Below are 18517 nucleotides of genomic sequence, written 5' to 3'. Positions count from 1 at the left end.
GACCATGTCCTTCTAAGGGGGTGGTCCTGCGGCATCTTCTCATTTTATCCCCACCACCCTCCGCATAGTAGGGGCCGCTCAGAGACGAAAGCTCTCGCCCAAGGTAACACAGCGACTGCGAGGCGGAGCGAGGTTCCCGGTAGGCTTCCTAAACGTCAGGGCAGCGCGGGGCCTCGGAGGGCCGGTCTGCAGTGCGCGCAACCCCGCCGGGCTGGTGTCCCGGGCTCTGGCCGCAGCGCGGGCTCAGAGGTCTGCGGCGGCGGAAGCACCTCCCTATCTGGCGGGATCCCCGCCCCCGGCCCGCCCCGGCCGCCCCGCGCCATGTATGGTGCTTCCTCCCCGAGCCCTACAAGGCGCTTCCTTCCAGCCCCAGGCCCATACAAGGCGTTTCCTTCCCGGCGCGTCTGGCTGGCGGCCCGCGGGCGGCCGCGGGCTAGGAGCCCAGCCCTCGGGGGCCGCCCGCGCCCGGGAGCCCGAGGCCAAGGGACCCAGCCAAGGAGGGGGCGGCCGGCCGGAGGGTCCGGAACGCGCGGCCTCGCCCCGTCGCCGTCCGGGCCCAGCTGAGGAAAACGCTGGACAGGCCGACTTGGGAGTCCCTTGGGAGGCGCCTTCCTCCACCCCGCTAAGGTCAGAGGCTCCCACTGTCCTCTATCGTTTTCCTGTTTGTCCCCACCCCTGAACGCAGCACATCCTTGTTGGAGATCCTTAAGCGGCCAGAAGCCCAAGACCTGAAGCCCACACTCCAAGCGTGGTGTCACAGCCTGCTGGCCCTCGATTTACCCTCCACCCCTTGCATTGGGCAGGTTGGTCTTTGGTAATATCTAATTGCTTCTATTTCTCTCTCCTTTTCTTTCCGTTTTTTCACTCCCCCCAGCCTTTAATCAAGCTGTTCCCTCTGCTGGAATGCCCTTCCCGCACCATTCTAGTGAAACGAATGCTGCTGCTACCCATCCTCTACTTGATTCAGTTGGCCTTGTGGAAATCCTTCCCACCCCACTCTATAGGTCCTCAGACCTAGGTACTTCCCAGTGTCACACATCATTTGTTTATTGCAACTGTGATTTGGTCTTACTCATCTTTGAACTTGTTCTTACCTCAGAAAATGAGTAAGCTTGAAGAGGAAGAGGACCCTGTTAACAGGCCTCTACAGACTGTTTTCACCTTGGATAGAGGTTCTTCACTTTAGGTCTGGTCTCCAGGATCTCTGGTCATGGCTCCCTGTGCTCTGGGGTTCACAAGCCCCAGGACCCTACAAGAGTAGTTTGGCTCTGTAGGGGATGTTGGGAGTGGGGTGGGGTAGTGCCCACTAGGTGCCCTCACCACTCAGAGGGCCTGTCTTGTTCACCCTGACAGCTCTGACTATCCACCTCTGTAAGAGCCTGCAAGCCCCCACAGGTGCTCCCTACAAAGCCTTAAATTTGGCCAGCCGCGTGGTTACTGTGATCTGCCATGAGCAAAGGTCAGAGGGACCAGATTTCAGCAGAGACCAACAACACAACTATCATCAAAGTCCAGACTCTACTGGGAGGAGACAAGCCAGCTCCCATATTGCCATCTGGACCAACCTGTGGCTCCTGATTTTTCTGCCTCAGGTGAGAACCAGAAAAAAAAGCAGAGCTTGGGGCTGGGTAGGGGGAATATGCCAGAGCAGGGGCTTCTAGTGCCAGGTAGCCTCTGGATTTGATCCAGAATAAAAATGACTCACAGGCTTGTAGTTTGTACTAGTTTGCAAGTGTGCACACACACATGCGTGCTATAACTACAGCACCAAAGTTAAGGAGTTTCATGTGTCTCCCCAGCTCCCTCAGAGAAGATCTCAAAGGTCTAGGAATTGGATTTCAGATAAGACCCGGTTTCAGGCTTCGGCAACCACCATCTATGGTACCTCTTGCTTTGTTTTGTACCTAGACTGTAGCTCCCCAAGCCTTCTCTGCCGGGCTCCTGTTTAGGATTGTGGGTAAGAGACCAGGCTCAAAGGGGTTCCTTTCCACCCCCTCTCCTACTCCTGCCTTCCGCCCCCTGCTGGCCACTGCCCTTTCCTGCTCCAAGCTGAGGGCAGTTCAGGGTGAGGAGGCGGTGCTTGCTCCTTACAGGGCTGGGAGATCCCCAGCTGGAAACCAGTTAGCTATTTATAACTGAGTCTAACTGAAGGGGAAGGCCTGAGAGGAGGTGTGGAGCTTCTGCAGGCTGCTACAGCATTTGCAAGAACCCCAGGCTTCTGCTTAGGCTGGCCTTTTGTTCTTTTCTGGGTGAGGGTACTTTGAGCCTCTGAAAGCTCTATGAAGCTTAAGGATCCCAGGCTGTTTTCTGACCTAAAAAATAGGACACGTACTCCAGTTGCCCTGCACTGGGCATTTAGGCCCTTCTCATGGGGAGTATTGAAAACTGGAATTGGTAAAATGAGACTTTTTTTTTCGGGTGGGGGTGGGAATACCATGTGATGCACAATAAGATGGTCTCTGATATTTCCATGCATTTTTCTTATTGTATTCCTATGCTTGCCTTCTCAACCAAATTATATACTCTATAGAAATAAAGAGAGAGGAACTAAATCTCTTGCTAATGGTACCAACCCCTCCTTACCAAGACTGGGTTGGGTGCAACTTTTGTTTCCTAACCCTACAAAACCTTTCCATTGCCTTTTGCTTTTGCTTGCCTGGTTTTGCTACTATTTGGTGACTTCTTATTGATATGGACTTATCTGCCTTCTTGATAATCCCATTGTGGCATAGTAAACAATTGTTGAATGACTGAATATGAATCAGTGATGGCTAATTCTGCTTGTGGAATGCTTGAAACATACTTAATTGTCACAGTTTTTCTTTAGTATCGGGGGTTGAACTCGGGGGTACTCAACCACTAAGCCACATCCCCAGCCCTATTTTGTATTTTATTTAAAGACGGAGTCTCACTGACTTGCTTAGCACCTCACTGTTGCTGAGGCTGGATTTGAACTCGAAATCCTCCTGCCTCAGCCTTCCGAGCCACTGGGATTACAGGTGTGTGCCTAACCAGCTCATTGTCACATTTAATCAGTGTTTTATAGGTTGGAAAATAAACTTGGCTGGGTGTAGTGCCAAACATCTGTAATCCCAGTGATTTAGTAGATTGAAGCAGTAGGATCACAACTTCAAAGCCAGCAATTTAGCAAGACCCTAAGCAATGTAGTGAGACCCTGTCCCAAAAGAAAGAAAATAAGCTGGCTGTGGTGGCACATTCTTGTAATCCCAGCAATCTGGGAAACTGGGGCAGGAAGATCGCAAGTTCAAGACCAGCCTCAGCAATTTAGCAAGGCCCTAAGCAATTTAGCGAGACTCTCTCAAAATAAAAAAGCAAAAGGGCTGGATCTGTGACTTAGTGCCCCTGGGTTCAATGGCCAGTACCATAAGAAAAAAAGATTAGCTTTGGTCATTATTTTTAAGTGCCTTCACCCAGATCTTTTTTTCTTTTCCTTTGGTGATAGTGGGGATTGAACCCAGGGCCTCATGCATTTTAGGCAAGTGCTTTACCACTGTACTACATCCCTGAGCCTTTTTAAAAAATTTTTTGAGACAGGGTCTCACAGAGTTGCCCTGACTGTCATGGAACTTGTGATCCTCTGCATCAGCCTCCTGAGTAGCTGGTTAGATCTTAAGTGGAGCTGTGATAAGACCTGGTGTCCGACTTCAGAGTAGTTCTTAGGAGGAGGCTGCCTCCGTGCTGGCATCCAGTCAGAACCTGGTACCTGTGACTGCACAGCAGCCAGGTAGGTGAGGAGGGACACATGGGGTATTTGGCTGGGTTCTGCTGGGAAACTGAGGCAACACAGAGACCTTCTTCAAACCCCAGTTCTTGTGATCAAATCAGAAAGATTTCAGATATGTTGCTTAGAGTGACAGGCATGAGTTTATTAGAATGGATAGGAATGGGGCTGACGATATAGCTCAGTTGGTAGAGTGTTTGCCTTGCATGCACAGGCCCTGGGTTCAGTCCCTAGCATCACACAAAAAACAGGGATAGGAATGGGGAAAAGGAGAAGGACAGTGCACTTCTCCTGCCTTCCAGTTTTTTTCCTCCACATTTTTTAAAATTGGTACATTATAGTTGTATATAATGATGGGATTTGTTGTTACATATTTGTACATGTATAATATAACTATATAATTTGGCTAATATCCTTCCCAGCACTTCTTCCCTCCCTCCCTTCTACCCCGCCTTTGTCCTTTTCCCCCATTCTATTAATCTCCTTTGCTTTTCATGCATGGCTTCCCACCTTTCTTTTTCTTTTTTCTCTCTGGCATCCACAAATGAGAGAAAACATACAATGCTTGACCTTCTGAGTTTCTGCCCTCCAGTTTTATTGAGGGTCCCAGGGAGGTTTCCAGAGAGTCCTGCCCAGGTGCGCTGCTTGGCTTTTTTTTTTTTTTTTTTTTGTAGCCATAGATGTGTTACCGCTGCTTGCTTCCCTGAATGCTGAAGTATAATACCAGAGAAGCACGCCGAGGCAAGTTTAGAGTGGAAAGTGGAAGCTTTATTAAAGGACAGCAGAAAAGACTTCTCTCCAGAGGAAGAAGGGGACCCAAAAGGCGGAACCCGTGGAAGGGGGAGGTCTTCCCTTTTTTATAACTAAGGTCTTCTTTCAGCTTTCCCACACTCCTGTCCTTTGTTTCCCTTTATCTTTCAGTGAAAGAATGCAGGTGGGAAGGCCCCAAAAGGTGGGAGATAGGTGGGCTGGAGGATTAATCTGGGCAGGAAGGGTCTGGGGTGGCTTTTGATTAGCATTTCCCTGTTTGCTGGGAGCTGTTTCATTAACAGTTCCTTAGAATGGGTTCCGGGCCTTGGGGACATTAACATTTCAATTTCCACAAGTGCTGCTTTGGTTTCCTGGACTCCATTCTCTATAATGGCCTCCATTTTATTTATCTTACTTGGTATTAGACCCGATTTACCTAACTACACTAACTACCTATCTGTAAATCTGGCCTCTTGGTTTGTTTAATTTTATGTGGTGCTAAGGATCAAACCCAGTGCCTCACTCTTGTGGACAAGTGCTCTGCCACTGAGCTACAGCCCCAGCCTGCTACCACTTGACTTTTGACTGACAGCAGGATGACATCAGGTTTTCAAGTCCCTACTGCCATTACCACTCTAAGTGACTTTGGCCCATGCTGACCCTGCTGGAACCTGTTCTTACAGATTTTATGGTTAGGGGGAATTATCCTTATCTACCCGAGTTCCAGGTGTAAGGGTCTCTCCTTCAGTGTAATTTGTGTTTTTTTTTTTTTTTTTTTTTTTGTACCAGGGATTAAACCCAGGGGTGCTAAAACAGTGAGTCATATCCCCAGCCCTTTTAATACATGTTTATTTTGGGACACGGTCTTGCTAAGTTACTGAGTCTGGCTTTGAACTTGTGATTCTCCTGCCTCAGCCTCTCAAGCCACTGGAATTATAGGCATGCACCACCTTGCTCAGCTAATTTGTGTTCTTATCGTTGGCATTTCATGCCTACATTTCATGCCTACATTTCTTCTGCAGATATCAGGTGGTTTGCTGAAGAATGTAACATATCCTGTTGACTCAAGCCAGGCAGTACCACAGGTAAATTGCTTTTCAAAAGAGAAAGAATGTGGGGGTCAGCACAGTGGGCTGGGTTTTATAGAATTCTTCCCTTAACCTCATGTTCCCACCCTCAGGTCTTTCTGTCCCCTATCAGCATGAGCCTCTCCCTGCCAAGCTTGCCTGTCTTGCGATTAGTGTTCCCCGGCCTGGCTCAATGACACAGATACTTCAGACGGCCAGGAAAGCTGCCAGGGAATCCTCCTCCTAAGAAGCTTATGGAGAGAAAGACCTGCTCTCATCTGCCAGTGGGAGGATCCTGAGGTAGCTGCTGTTGAGGCTGGAGTCAGTGGTTGGGCTGGAGGGCTGAGCGACAGGTCACTGGGATTACTGGCATGTGTGGCCACACATCCACCAGGCTAACACCTCTATTTAAACTTGAGGGAATGGAAAGAAAAGTTACAAAACATGTTCAAGACCACATAAGTATGTGTAAGAATTAAGATCTTACCCTGGACTGCTGGCTCCAGAATCCAGTTGTTAATCCTGAAGTACTTTTAAAAGTAAACAGGAAGGGTAAAAGAAAGGTGTTAGGGACAGAAAGGGGGCTGCTCCCCTCTCCAATCATGGAAATGCAAACGAAGATGTATTTCCACCAAAAAAAAAAAAAAAAGATACTTGAATAGTTAATAAGCATATGAAAAGATAATGTCATCAGAAAAATGAAAATCAAAAGCAGAATGACACCAGCCATGAACAATTTGAAAAAGAGATGAAAATAATTTAATTTTCAATACTATCCAGAAGAATAAAATACTAGGAATAAATTTAAGCAAGGACATAAAAGATTTATACACTGGAAACTATAAAATGTTGCTAAAATAGATTAAAGAAGTCCTAAATAAACAGAGAGACGTCTTAAGTTCATGGATTGGAAGACTTAATATTATTAAGAATGGAAATGCTATCTAAAACAATCTATAGATTCACTGAAATCCCTATCAAAATTCCAATGGCCTTTTTTGCAGAAATGGTAAAGCCCATCCTTAAATTCATATGGAATTATAAGGAGCACTAAATAGCTAAAACAGTACTGAAAAAGAAGAACAAATTTGGAAGGCTTGCACTTGTTTTAAAACAATGCAGTTGGGTGTGGGGTGCACACCTCTAATCCCAGCTACTTGGGAGGCTAAGGAAGGAAAATTGCAAGTTTCAAGCCAATCTCAGCAATATATGAAGACTTTGAGCAATTTAATGAGAACTTGTCTCAAAAAAATAAAAAGGTAAGGCATCCCTGGGATCATTCCCCGGTACCAACAACAACAAAAACCATTTACTATAAAACTACATAATTCAAAATAATATACTGTTATTAAGATTAGATATAGACTGATAGAATAGAATTCAGAGTTTAAAAACTATCCCACATGTCTGTGGCCAACTGATTTTCTTCAGTAGTGTCAGGACCATTTAATGGTAAAATAATAGTCTCATTAACAAATGGTGCTGTGCCATACATAGTGGCCCATCCTTGTAATCCTAGCTATTGAGGAGGCTGAGGCAGGATGATCAAAAGTTTGAGGTCAGTCTGAGCAAATTAATGAGACCTTGTTTCAAAATAAAAATCTGGAGATGTAGCTTAGTGGTAGGATGCTTTCCTAGCATATGCAAAGCACTGGGTTCAATCCCTGGGATCACAGAACAAAAACTGGGACTGGGACAACTGGGTATTCATATGCAAAAGTATGAAGTCAGACCCACCCTCCCATCTCACACCACATGTAAAACAAATAAATGAGCTAAAAGGTAAAATTCTTAGAAGAAAATATAAAAGTAAATCTTAATGACTTTGAAAGTTGCCAAAGGATTCTTAGATATGGCAAAAGAAAGAAAAAAGATAAATTGGATTTCATCAAAACAAAGTTTTAGCATGGTGGTACATGCCTGTAATCCCAGCAGCTCTGGAGGCTGAGGTAGGAGGATGGCGGGTTCAAAGCCTGCCTCAGAAATTTAGCCAGGCACTAAGCAACTTAGTGAGACCCTGTCTTTAAATAAAATATGAAAAAGGGTTGGGGATATGGGAGCGCCCCTGGGTTCAATTCTTAGTACCAAAAAATAAACAAATAAAATACAAAGTTTTGGGATTGGAATATAGCTTAGTGGTAGAACACTTTCCTAGTATGTGTGAGTCCCTAAATTAAATCCCCAGTAGAGCACAACAAAATAAATAAAAAGTTTTGTGCATCAAAGGACATAATCAAGAAAGTAAAACAACTTACAGAATGGGAGAAAATATTTCCAAATCATATATCTGGTGAAATTCTAGTATCCAGAAATATGTAAAGAATTCTTATAACTCAACAGCAAAAAGACAAACCAATTAAGAACAAGGAAAGGACTTGAACAAACATTTCTTTATAGACATACAAATGGCCAACCCACAACAAACAAAACCATTTATACAAAGATTTACATGTGAATTTTCATGGTGGCATGAGAATTCTTCCAGCTAAAAACTAGAAACCACCTAAATATCCACCAATGGAAGAGATAAAATGTGGTATACATACAATGGTATACTACTTCTCTGCTATTTTATTCATAGTTCTGACACCAGATATGTGGGATTTTGTTTCTATACCAAATAGTTCTCCAACTCTCCAAACACTATTTGGGTTTCCTACCATTCAAATAAATTCTGACACTCATTTACCTAGAGTTAGGGCAGACCCCATGGCTTTAAGGATCAGTCCCAGAAGACTGCCTCTATTTCAGAAGACAGGCACAACTCCCGGGTTGCCAACTATACTTTTTTTTTGGTACCCTGGATTGAACCCAGGAGTGAATAACCACTGAGCCATATCCCCAGCCCTTTTTTTTTTATATTTTATTTAGAGACAGGGCCTTGCTAAGTTGCTTAGGGCCTTGCTCAGTTTTTGAGCTGGTTTTGAACATGGGATCCTGCCTCAGCCTCCCAAGTTGCTGGAATAACAGCTCTGTGCCATGGTGCCCAGTCCAGCTATACCTCTGATTGACTCCTGGCTCTAAATCATGGGTTTCCATGACCCCCTCCTCAGGTTGGATAATTTGCTAGAATAGCTCACAGAACTCATGAAATTTGCTTACTGGTTTATTATAAAGGAATACAACTCCTGGGTGAGGAGGTGTAGGCCTGTAATCCCAGTGACTCAGGAAGCTGAGACAGGAGAATGGTAAATTCAAGGCCAGCCTCAGCAATTTAATAAAGACTGTCTCAAAGTAAAAAATAAGGCTGGGGCTGTAGCTCAGTGGCAGAGCGCTTGCCTAGCATGTGTAATGCACTGGGTTCTATCCTTAGCACCACATAAAAATAAACACATAAAATAAAGGCATTCTGTCCATCTACAACTATAAAAATAAAAGTTAAAAAAAAAAAAAGGAGTAGGGATGTGGCTCAATGGTAAAGTGCCCTGGGTTCAATCCCAAGTACCAAAAAAGCAATAAAATTTAGGGGCAGCCAATTGGAAGAGATGCATAAGGCCAGATATGGAAGGAAATGGGGGTTTAGAACTTCCACACCCTCTCTGGGTATGACCCCTCCCAGCATTTTAATGTGCTCTTCATCAACTTGGAAGCTCTGAGAACTGTCTTTAGGAGATTTTAGGGAGGTTTTGTTTTTGTTTTGTTTTTTTTTTTCGGTACTGGGGATTGAACCATTGAGATATATCCTAAGCACCTTCCCTTGTTTTTTTTTTTTTTTTGTACTGGGAGTTGAACTCAGAGGTACTTTACGACTGAGCTACATCCCCACACCTTTTTATTTTTATTCTGAGACAGGGCCTTGCTAAATTGCGTGCTAACCTCGAATTTGCTATCGTCCTGCCTTCCCTCCTGAGTTGCTGGGATTACAGGCTGCACTACTGCACCCAGCATCCTAAACCCTTTCATTTTTAATTTTGAGACAGAGTCTCACTAAGTTGCCCAGGCTGGTGTTTTTTTTTTTGGTACCCAGGATTGTTCAATCCATCAGGGGCACTCAACCACTGAGCCTCACATCCCCAGCCCTATTTTGCATTTTATTTAAAGACAGGGTCTCACTTGCTTAACTCCTCGCCATTGCTGAGGCTGGTTTTGAACTCCTCAGCCTTCTGAGCTGCTGGGATTATAGCACGCACCACCTAGTGCCCGCAGGCTGGTCTTGAACTTGCAGTTGTCCTGCTGTGACCTCCTGAGTAGCTGGGAGGTGCCACACTGTCAAGTTTTAAAATTTCAATATGGTAGACACCGTGGCACAGCCTATAATCCCAGTGAATCAGGAGGCTGAGGCAGGAAGAGTGCAAGTCCTGGGCCAGTTCTAACAATTTAGGACCTTCAGCAATGTAGCAAGACCCTGTCTCAAAATAAAAAATAAAAAGAATTGAGGATGTTGCCCTGTAGTATAAGCACCTTGTGTTTAATCCCCTCCTCAAAAAAGTTTCATTATGTAGGTGTGATTGATCACATCATTGGATATCAGTGATTAATTTAACTTCCAGCCCTGTTCCCTCTTTGGAGGTGGAAGGCTGAAATTTCAACTCTCTGACTGTGCTTTCCAATTAATCTTTTTGGTGAACAGTCCCCATTCTGAATCTATCTGTGCACACTCAATCACCAGCTCTTTCATTAACCTACAAAAGATAATATATTTATAATTTTATTATACTACCTAACAATAAAAATGAACAAACATGCAATAACAAATGTACTTAATCTTTATTTTTATTTATTTATATGTGGTGCCGAGAATTGAACCCAGTGCCTCACACGTAAAAGGCAAACACACTACCACTGAGCCACAACCCCAACCCAACATATGTATTTAAAAAAATTATTATTTGAGAGGATTAGGCAGGAGGTTCACAAATTTGAGGCCAGGCCTGGGGATATATGTGGCTCAGTGAGTACAGCCCTTGCCTGACATGCATGAGGTTCTGGGTTCAGGTTCCCCCCCAAACTTGCCTCGCAGAAAAGAAACAAAAACACACATTACAAGTTCAAGGCCAGCCTTAGCAATTCAGTGAGACCCACAGCAACTTAGGAAAACCTTGTCAAAAAATAAAGGGCTGGGGATATAGCACCCTGGGTTCAATCTCTAGGGCCAAAAACAAACAGAAACAAACAAAAAACAAGTCCAAGTCCAATTTAAGTAGCGGTAGCAGTGAGGTATGTTTGTGGGATAGATGTGTTACTAGCAGTTTAGACAGGGAGCATGCCTGGATCTCAACTGCCTGGATTAGACCACCTATCCACATAAGAAATAGGCAAATGAGGGACTGGGGCTGTGGCTCAGGGGTACAGTGCTTGCCTAGCACGTGTGAGGCCCTGGGTTTGAACCTCAGTACCACATAATAAATAAAATAAAGGTATTGTGTCCAACTACAACTAAAAATAAGTTAAGTATTAAAAAAAAAGAAAATAGGTAAATGGTATACAAAGGGAAAATTGATTTTATGCAGTTTGATCAAATTTGGCCAGCTAGGATCCAGGCAGGTTCCCTGACTTGACTGCCACTAACAGAAGGCTGGAGGAAACAGTTTCTGAAGGTCTTTGCTCAGCTCCCCAGAGAGAAGCAGAATTACCATGCTACTTCGGAGTTGAATTGGAGCAAGGAGCACAAGTATGCATTTTTTTTTTTTTTTCTGACGTTGCATATGGAACTCGGGTCCTTGGGCATGCTAGGCTAGTGCTGTTATCACTGAACCACATACCTAGTCCCAGAATGCAACTTTACTATGAGTATCTTTATGGCCGCCTCTTTATGCAACTCCTATCTTCTTACAGAACCCATTGTGTAGGCCTTCCAGGTGGCTCATCTTGTCCCCCTAGAGAGCCTAAGCTGGGGACTTATTTAGGTCTGGAAAGCCATTAATATGGGGCAGGTGTCCCGTCATCAAGCCTTGATTCCTCTGCATTTTCCAGCCTACCTCTTTCCCAGGCAGCAGCAGATCTGCAGCTTTGCCTGTAATTTAGGAGCATCTTGCCTCTCTAGCTTAAAACTTTCTCTGGGTTCAATCCCTAGGACATAGAGTGGGTTGGAGAGCCTGAGACCAGGTAAGGTATCTTAGCAGAGTGGAAAAGGGTGCTGGGAACCTGGCAGTTGGGGAAACTTAGGTTGAGCTATTTTAGAAACCTGGGGACTGAAGAATCAAGTTAATGTATAGTCAAGCCAACCCTGACTCAGGGAAGTGACTTCAAAATAGATTTCATAACCCCACCTAGATGTTAGCCACCTTTACCCTCCCCGCACTGACTTTGGTGTTATCCATTCACTTGCTCCCTCTGATCCTCCCTTTTCTATATCTGGAGAGAATGGGGCTTAGAAGAGTAACAAGATCATCCATCCAGATTTGGAGTTGTAACATCAGGTGCTCATGTTGGCTCTGCTAATTTGCTGAATGGGCCAACAGGCCATTCATTCTGTTGCTCTCTGGACTTCAGTTTTCTTCTCTCTTCAACAAGGGGATGAGGATGAAGTCCAAGGCTCTTTCCAGTATTAAAATGACGATTTCTTAAGGAATAAAAGTGTTAGGGTACCACAGAGAAGAACTATAGAAGGGTGTAGTGTAGACAGATTCTTAAAGAGATTCTTGTCCTTTCTGAGAATGGGCTGTTTCCAGGTATAGCTTTGCCTTCCCATCACCTAGCTAAGGGTCAACCCTTGCCCAGTTAGCCCTTGTATTTCACAGTACCCCATCTCCCCACCCAGCTCTGGACCAACCTCAAGGCCGATTCTATCACCAAGGCACATAGAACATGAGCACCTGATGTTACAACTCCAAATCTGGATGGATGATCTCCTTTATTGGTCCTGCCCCTGCTCCCTTCCAGCCTTGGCCCCAACTCCCAAGTCTCATCCTCCAGGCCCACTGGTTGACTCATGAAGAAGCAAATGAAAGTGTCAAGTAACTTGTGAACCATTTACAAACCCCAAACTACACATTGTTCTATAATGGGTGTTCATTAATGATCCTAAACTGTTAAAGACAATGGAATGATGCTGTTTTTCTTTATTTCTGATATTTCAAAAATTTCCTTAATGGATGTCTTATTTTAAGCTTCTTGATACATTAATATATATTTCCTAAGGAAATAAATAATATATAACCACAGAAGTTTTTAAATTTAGGAGCTTTAACATTGATACTTTTTTCTATAGTCCACGTCAGGTTTTGTTTTCATTTTTTGGTACTGGGGATTGGACCCAGAGACACTTAACCACTGAGCCACAGCCACAGTCAATTATTACTATTTTTTCGTATTGAGACAAGATCTTGCTAAGTTGCTGAGGTTCTTGCTAAACTGTTGAGGCTGGCTTTGAACTTGTGATCCTCCTGTCTCATTGGGATTATATGTGTGTGTCATCATGCCTGACTACATTTCAATTTTGTTAATTGTCCTATTAATGACATAATTTTAAGAGCAGGGACAAGTCAGGCAGGGTAGTGCCTGCTGGTACTCCGTGCTGGCCGGGGTGCTGAAGACAGAACTGCTTGAGCCCACGAACTTGAGCCCAGCCCAGGCAATGTAGCAGTGTAGCAAGACCTCATCTGTTAAAAAGGTAAACAAACAAACAAACAAACAAAAAAATGCAGGTGGTAGTGATACAGTGGTACATGCTTTTAACCCTCAGTGGTTTAGGAGACTGAGGCAGCATGATCAAAAAATTGAGGGCCAGCCTGGACAACTTAGTGAGAGACTATCTCATAAAAAGGGCTGGGATGTAATCTAGTGGCAGAGCACACCTGGGTTCAATCCCCAGTATTGCAAAAATAATAATAAAATGAAAGGGGTTGGGATTGTAGATCAGGGGTAGAATGCATGCTTAGGATGTATATGGCTCTGGGTTTGGTCCCCAGCAGCACCAGAAATTAATGTTTTACCCTCCCCACCCTTTTGTGGTATTGAGGATTGAACCCAGGAATGCTTTATCACAGCCACATCCCCAGCTCTTTTTATTTTGAGACAGGGTCTTCTAAGTTGCTTATGGTCTCGCTAAATTGCTGAGACTAGTCTCAAACTTGCAATCCTGCCTCAGCTTCCCAAGTTGCTGGGTAACAGGCATGTGCCACCACACCCAGCTTAAAACCCCTTTTTAACAACATTTTTTAAAAAAGAAAATTACATAACTTTTCAACAAATGTCATTGACTCTATCTATCTATCTATCTATCTATGTATCTGTCTATCTATTTTGGTGCTGGGATTGAACCCAGGGCCTTATGCATGCAAGGCAAACACTCTACCAGTGAGTTATATCCCCAGCCCCTGACTGTAGTTATTTTACAGATGGATAATTCAAAACCCAGATTGCAGAGTGCTAAGAAAACTGAGCAGACTCAGTGAGACTCCTAAGTGCTCCTCTCTGTTCCCTCATCCTTGCTTTCTTTAGTAGACTGCCCTCTCCATTTCTCCAAAATTTAAGGGCAAAGCAAGCTGTCCCAGGCACCTTTTAGAACTTGTTAGAAATCTGCTCCCCTTCAGATGAAGCAAAATTCTTCCACTGCCATTGTGGTCTAGCACCATCTTGTGGCCACCAGCACAAACTCACTCTCACCACTTTAAGTCTACAAGTTGGAAACAAAGCATTCACCAAGGCTCTCATCTGAACCCTAGCTAAGTTGCCAAGCACTGTACCATGGACTTCATATGTCTTTGTCTATTTAATGCTTATCAAGGCAGCATTACTACAGGTAGAAAAATTGAATCTTTGGCAAATTATCCCATGTCCCTATCTCCTGGAGAGTCAGGATGTCTATTCCTATGAGATGTGAAACTCCTGCTCCACACCATGCTAGCCTGATAAGTTTCACAGCTGGAAAAGCACTTCAGATTTAGGACCTGCCTTATAGTGAGAGGGAATCTGGACAGGAAGGGACTTGTTTGAAGTCAGAAGTCTAGCTAATGGCAGAGCCAGAAAAAGGGCTTTATTCTGGCCTCTTAACTGAACCTGCCACGCAAGTTCAGGGAAGTTTTGTTGAAGATGGCTCAACCTGAAACTGTTTGCACCTATACCCTCTGTTCAGTCACATCCTCAGCAACTTAAGGCACCAAAACACCTACAAAATGAGCACATAACTGGCCCTATTTCACTGGCTCTAGTATCAGTTCCACACCCTTTGGCTGGAGTCAGTTCCTAGGTCTCTTTAGGCACAGTCCCATCAGGATGGGGCTTGGAAGCTAGAAGTCTCAGATGGCACGCATTCAACTTGGCAACAAGGGAGAAGCTGGCATGAGGCTTTAATTCCACCTTGGCATTCAGCCCTGAATCTACTTGGCCTGTCTAGGAGTGCATGGTATGGGAATTAGAGCCAGGGAACAAAAGATGGCAAGAGCTGCAGGCCAAGACAGGTGAGCACTGCAGCCCACACATCCGGCTGGCACTACTGTGCTGCCTTCCAACAATTTGGCTTCAAGAACATCACCAAAAGATGAATTAGAAGGAAAACTACTTGCACAGGCATGCCGGCCTTCTTCTCAGAGTGACTAGTTTCATCAGGGGATTTTATGGATCAAATGAGAAAATGGGTGGCAGTATGCTGAAAGAGAAGTGACAGAAAAAATGTTAAACTGACCAGTAATGGCAGTTTATCTCAAATCTGGAGAAAGTAAACCATGCACCATCTTGATTCCTCAACTAGGCAGGCATCCTAAACTACCAAACAGGAGAGGCTCCAAGCAGCTTGAACTCTGGGGAAGGAAAAGAAATCCTCTTCTAACCTGGTCTAGAAGCTTTGCTCTACTGGGCCAGCCCAACTTGCTCTTGGATGGTCTTGTTATTCTCCTACCTACAGCAAGGTATTCAAGATAGGGGAAAGCAGTAGGAAAAGGCTCAGGCCTAGTTTCTGTTTTTATCAGAGATGTTCTATTATAGGACTCAAAGGCAAGCAGAATCAACTTTGTAATTGGGATAAATTTTTTTACTTTATCACTATTAAAACCTCTTGGTCCATTTTTCCCCCCCCCCCCCCCTTTTTTTGCAGTGCTGAGATGATGGGCATTTAAAGCTTCATGTTTGCTAGTCAAGTGCCCTATCACTGAGCCATACTCCCTACTTTTATCACCTGTTAATAGTTTGGCCTTATCAACTTGAATCTCTTTCCTCCAATATAACCTTGGGATCATGACCCCCAGACATTCCTTTGAATATACCTTTGCACAGGCCAATGTAGCGAAGAAACTAAAGTCTAAGGCTGCAAATTTATCAGCTATGACTAATCTGACATAAACTTCAAAGACCTCTCATACTGTCTCTAAAGTTCAGACTTTTCTAGGAAACAGTCCTAAAAAATCTCAAGCACACAAAGTATATTCTTAAATATGGTTTAATACTCTTCTCCATTTCTGTACATCACAACACCAAGATTTCGCTGCTTAGATCTCTCTGCAGAGGCTATAGAGAATGCAAAGGCTACGTTTTTCACCCCCTCTTATTTATGTGTTTGCATGTGTAAGTGTAATACATACCAGTATATATTGATACACACATCAATATATAATGCAATATATATCACCGAAGAGAACACATTGATTAAAGAAATACAAAAATTTGGCATCATTTCCAAACTTAAATAGTAAAAATAAAAACTACAAAAGGAGCTGCATACCCTAAATGTATCATGTGAAACAACAAGCATATTCAAAAATGTAAATTTACATCCAATTTCTCTGGTCTTATCATATCACATTAGACCCATTTACAATGGCAAAACCCTAAGGTACTGCTGTGAAGAGAGCATGTTTACTTGCTCTTGGGTGTTCTGCAAACAAACAGCAGAGCCCAAAGCAAAAGCCTGTTCCGGTGAAGCCTCCCACATCGGTGAACACCAAAGAATTGACTCTTCTCACTGGGGGTTGAGACATCAGGTTATACATTGACAGACAGTTATTTGGACCTCAGAGCACAGTGTGAGTACCAGAAGCTTTACATTTAAGACATACTCCCTTCATTCAAGTGAAACAGGATTATTGGAACGATAGGCAGGTCTGTAACCTGGGAACAAAGAGTTGGTTCAGACCAATAAAGCTACGAGTGACTGAATCAAGTCAGTGAAGAACAGCAGTCAGGCACTAAGTGTTGAAAGTACCCAATTTGAAAACCAAATGCACCCCACTACCCTAGTCACTGGGGTGGTGGTGATACCAATTGACTTAAAAAACCTTTGGTCCTTCAAAGTCCATTCGGTATACACTTTCTCATTGCTAGCACTGGGCACATCCTATACACTTTGTTCACTGTCACCACATCGAGCACGCCATGACTTGCATGGGCTGGGTTCTAGTCCACCTTATAGCCTAGCTATGAAGCATAAGCTTCAGGTTTTCAGGCCAACTTTTTAGATCCAACATGGTTTAGTCCATCGTGCCAGAAGCTGTGTCCCATCCCTTCCCACCCCTTCCCTTCCCACCCTCCTCCCATAATTTCTCATCTGAGAGGTGCTTTTAAGTCCCACATTTGAAACAGATGCTCAAACCCCACCAAGGGTTTATAATTCCATGCAATCATACATGTCTTGTCTGTCGTCCCGGTGAAAAATCTTGCATTTCATTAAAAAAAAAAAAAAAAAAAATCAAAACATTCACATAATCTCATGCCACCCAACACAAGGAAACACGACCACCTCCCTTTTTACCAAGGGTAGACCCAAGCAAAATAAAATAATCTTTAAATTTCTTTGCTTCCACTAAAATTGTTTGTTTTATTTCTCCCAATCCCAGCAAATAGCACAGAAGCCCAACCATATCCATCCCAAACTGATTTCTAGTAGGCTAGGTTTATGGGGACCCTTGTTAAAGTAAATGATACAAAGGGCTCCCAAACATCGGGCACAAATGTGTCTGCCAAACAGATGAAAGTAAACAGTGCACTGGCCTCAATGCTTCATGAGTCAGTTTGACTTTACAATGCAATCTGCATCCTTGAAACTGACAGTTTGGGGAAGGGGTGTGTGGGAGTGAGGTTGAAACTGCCTCCTATTAGCTCACCCTTTCAACATTAAACAGAGACCAAGAGAGAAATGGTTCCAACATTTCACCACATGTATTTCTTCTTATGCAGTCTAAGCTGAGAATGCCATGTAAATGGGTCACTGCGAAATGCAGCAATTTTAATTTTTCTCCAATCAAAATAAGAAACAAACCAGTATGATCTCGCTTCTATTAACTTTTGAAGGTTTACAGCAGTTAAAGTATTTTGCTTCTATGTATGAAGGTTAAAAAAATCATTTTTTTTTTCATAAAATACAAGAGCAACCAATTTCACCATCAAGTAAAAGTAAAAACTGGGATTCTTTTTAAATTAGTCCAAAGTGGCATTTAGGAACTTAGTTGCAGGCTGCTGCGCTGACACCATGACAAACCAATGTACAGGGTTGGGTCTGGTTTTGTTTCGGTTTTCTTTTCAGTATCCAATGCTCATGGATTAAGTTCTGGAAATGTTCCAATTGTAAGGCAGGGATCTGTTTGGATTCCACCACGGGTATGCTCCTTGGGTTGGATGCTGGAGGGTGAGGCACATTTTGCCGGACCCATGTCGACTACCTAGTAGTCATCAAGGTCAAAAAATTCATCGTCTCCTCCTTGGTATTCCATTCCCTGGAAATCTACTCGGTACCGCAAGATACCTAGAGAAAAAAATCAAAGGGTAAGTACCAATGTTCATGGAATAGGGAGGGGTTGCTCTATAAGGGTAGTCCATTCATTTGCAGAATTCTAGAAAGCAAAGAGTGACTGATTAAAATTGTTCCAGCTGGGTGTGGTGGTGCACACCTGTATTCCTATTGACTTGGGAGGCTGAGGAAGGACTGCCAAGTTTGAAACCTGCATTGATAACTTAAACTTCATCTCAAAATAAAATAAAAAGGGCTGTGTGAACCCCTTGGTTCATTCCCCAGTAATGGAGAGGGGAAAAAAATCCAAATCAAGTTGTGTAGCCACCTGCCTCAAGTAGACCATGAGTACACTTTACC

At 43.8% G+C, this 18517-nt stretch overlaps 1 protein-coding gene and 1 long non-coding RNA gene across 20 annotated transcripts in view; one reads left to right on the top strand and one right to left on the bottom strand.

Moving 5' to 3' along the window:
- Positions 1-376: 376 nt before the first annotated feature.
- The window catches only part of LOC124103583 (uncharacterized), a 24273-nt gene continuing 6132 nt past the window's right edge, over positions 377-18517 (top strand). The window contains exons 1-9 of one of the 18 annotated variants that reach the window (XR_009228297.1): positions 377-803; positions 1354-1592; positions 1800-1957; positions 3556-3745; positions 4417-4587; positions 4996-5183; positions 5282-5307; positions 5515-5577; positions 5673-6462. This is a non-coding gene — a long non-coding RNA (uncharacterized LOC124103583). Of the gene's footprint in view, positions 815-1353; positions 1593-1799; positions 1958-2900; positions 3000-3555; positions 3746-4416; positions 4611-4995; positions 5184-5281; positions 5308-5514; positions 5578-5672; positions 6463-12259; positions 17126-18517 lie in introns of those variants that run through there. The other 17 variants (XR_009228299.1, XR_009228301.1, XR_006855224.2 and 14 more) reach the window with 17 other exon arrangements.
- Positions 15859-18517, bottom strand: part of Etf1 (eukaryotic translation termination factor 1) — a 26334-nt gene continuing 23675 nt past the window's right edge. For both annotated transcript variants that reach the window (XM_046460264.2, XM_046460265.2), the window contains one exon: positions 15859-18172. In XM_046460264.2, coding sequence (XP_046316220.1) covers positions 18090-18172 — 83 coding nt within the window. In that variant the 3' untranslated portion in view covers positions 15859-18089. The remainder of the gene's footprint in view (positions 18173-18517) is intronic.

This window comes from Marmota monax, unplaced genomic scaffold, assembly GCF_021218885.2.
Source record: "Marmota monax isolate L192 unplaced genomic scaffold, Marmota_monax_Labrador192_F-V1.1 WCK01_AAM20220418_F8-fsc00006, whole genome shotgun sequence".
NCBI lineage: Eukaryota > Metazoa > Chordata > Mammalia > Rodentia > Sciuridae > Marmota > Marmota monax.
This window is presented reverse-complemented; position numbering and strand designations above follow the sequence as displayed.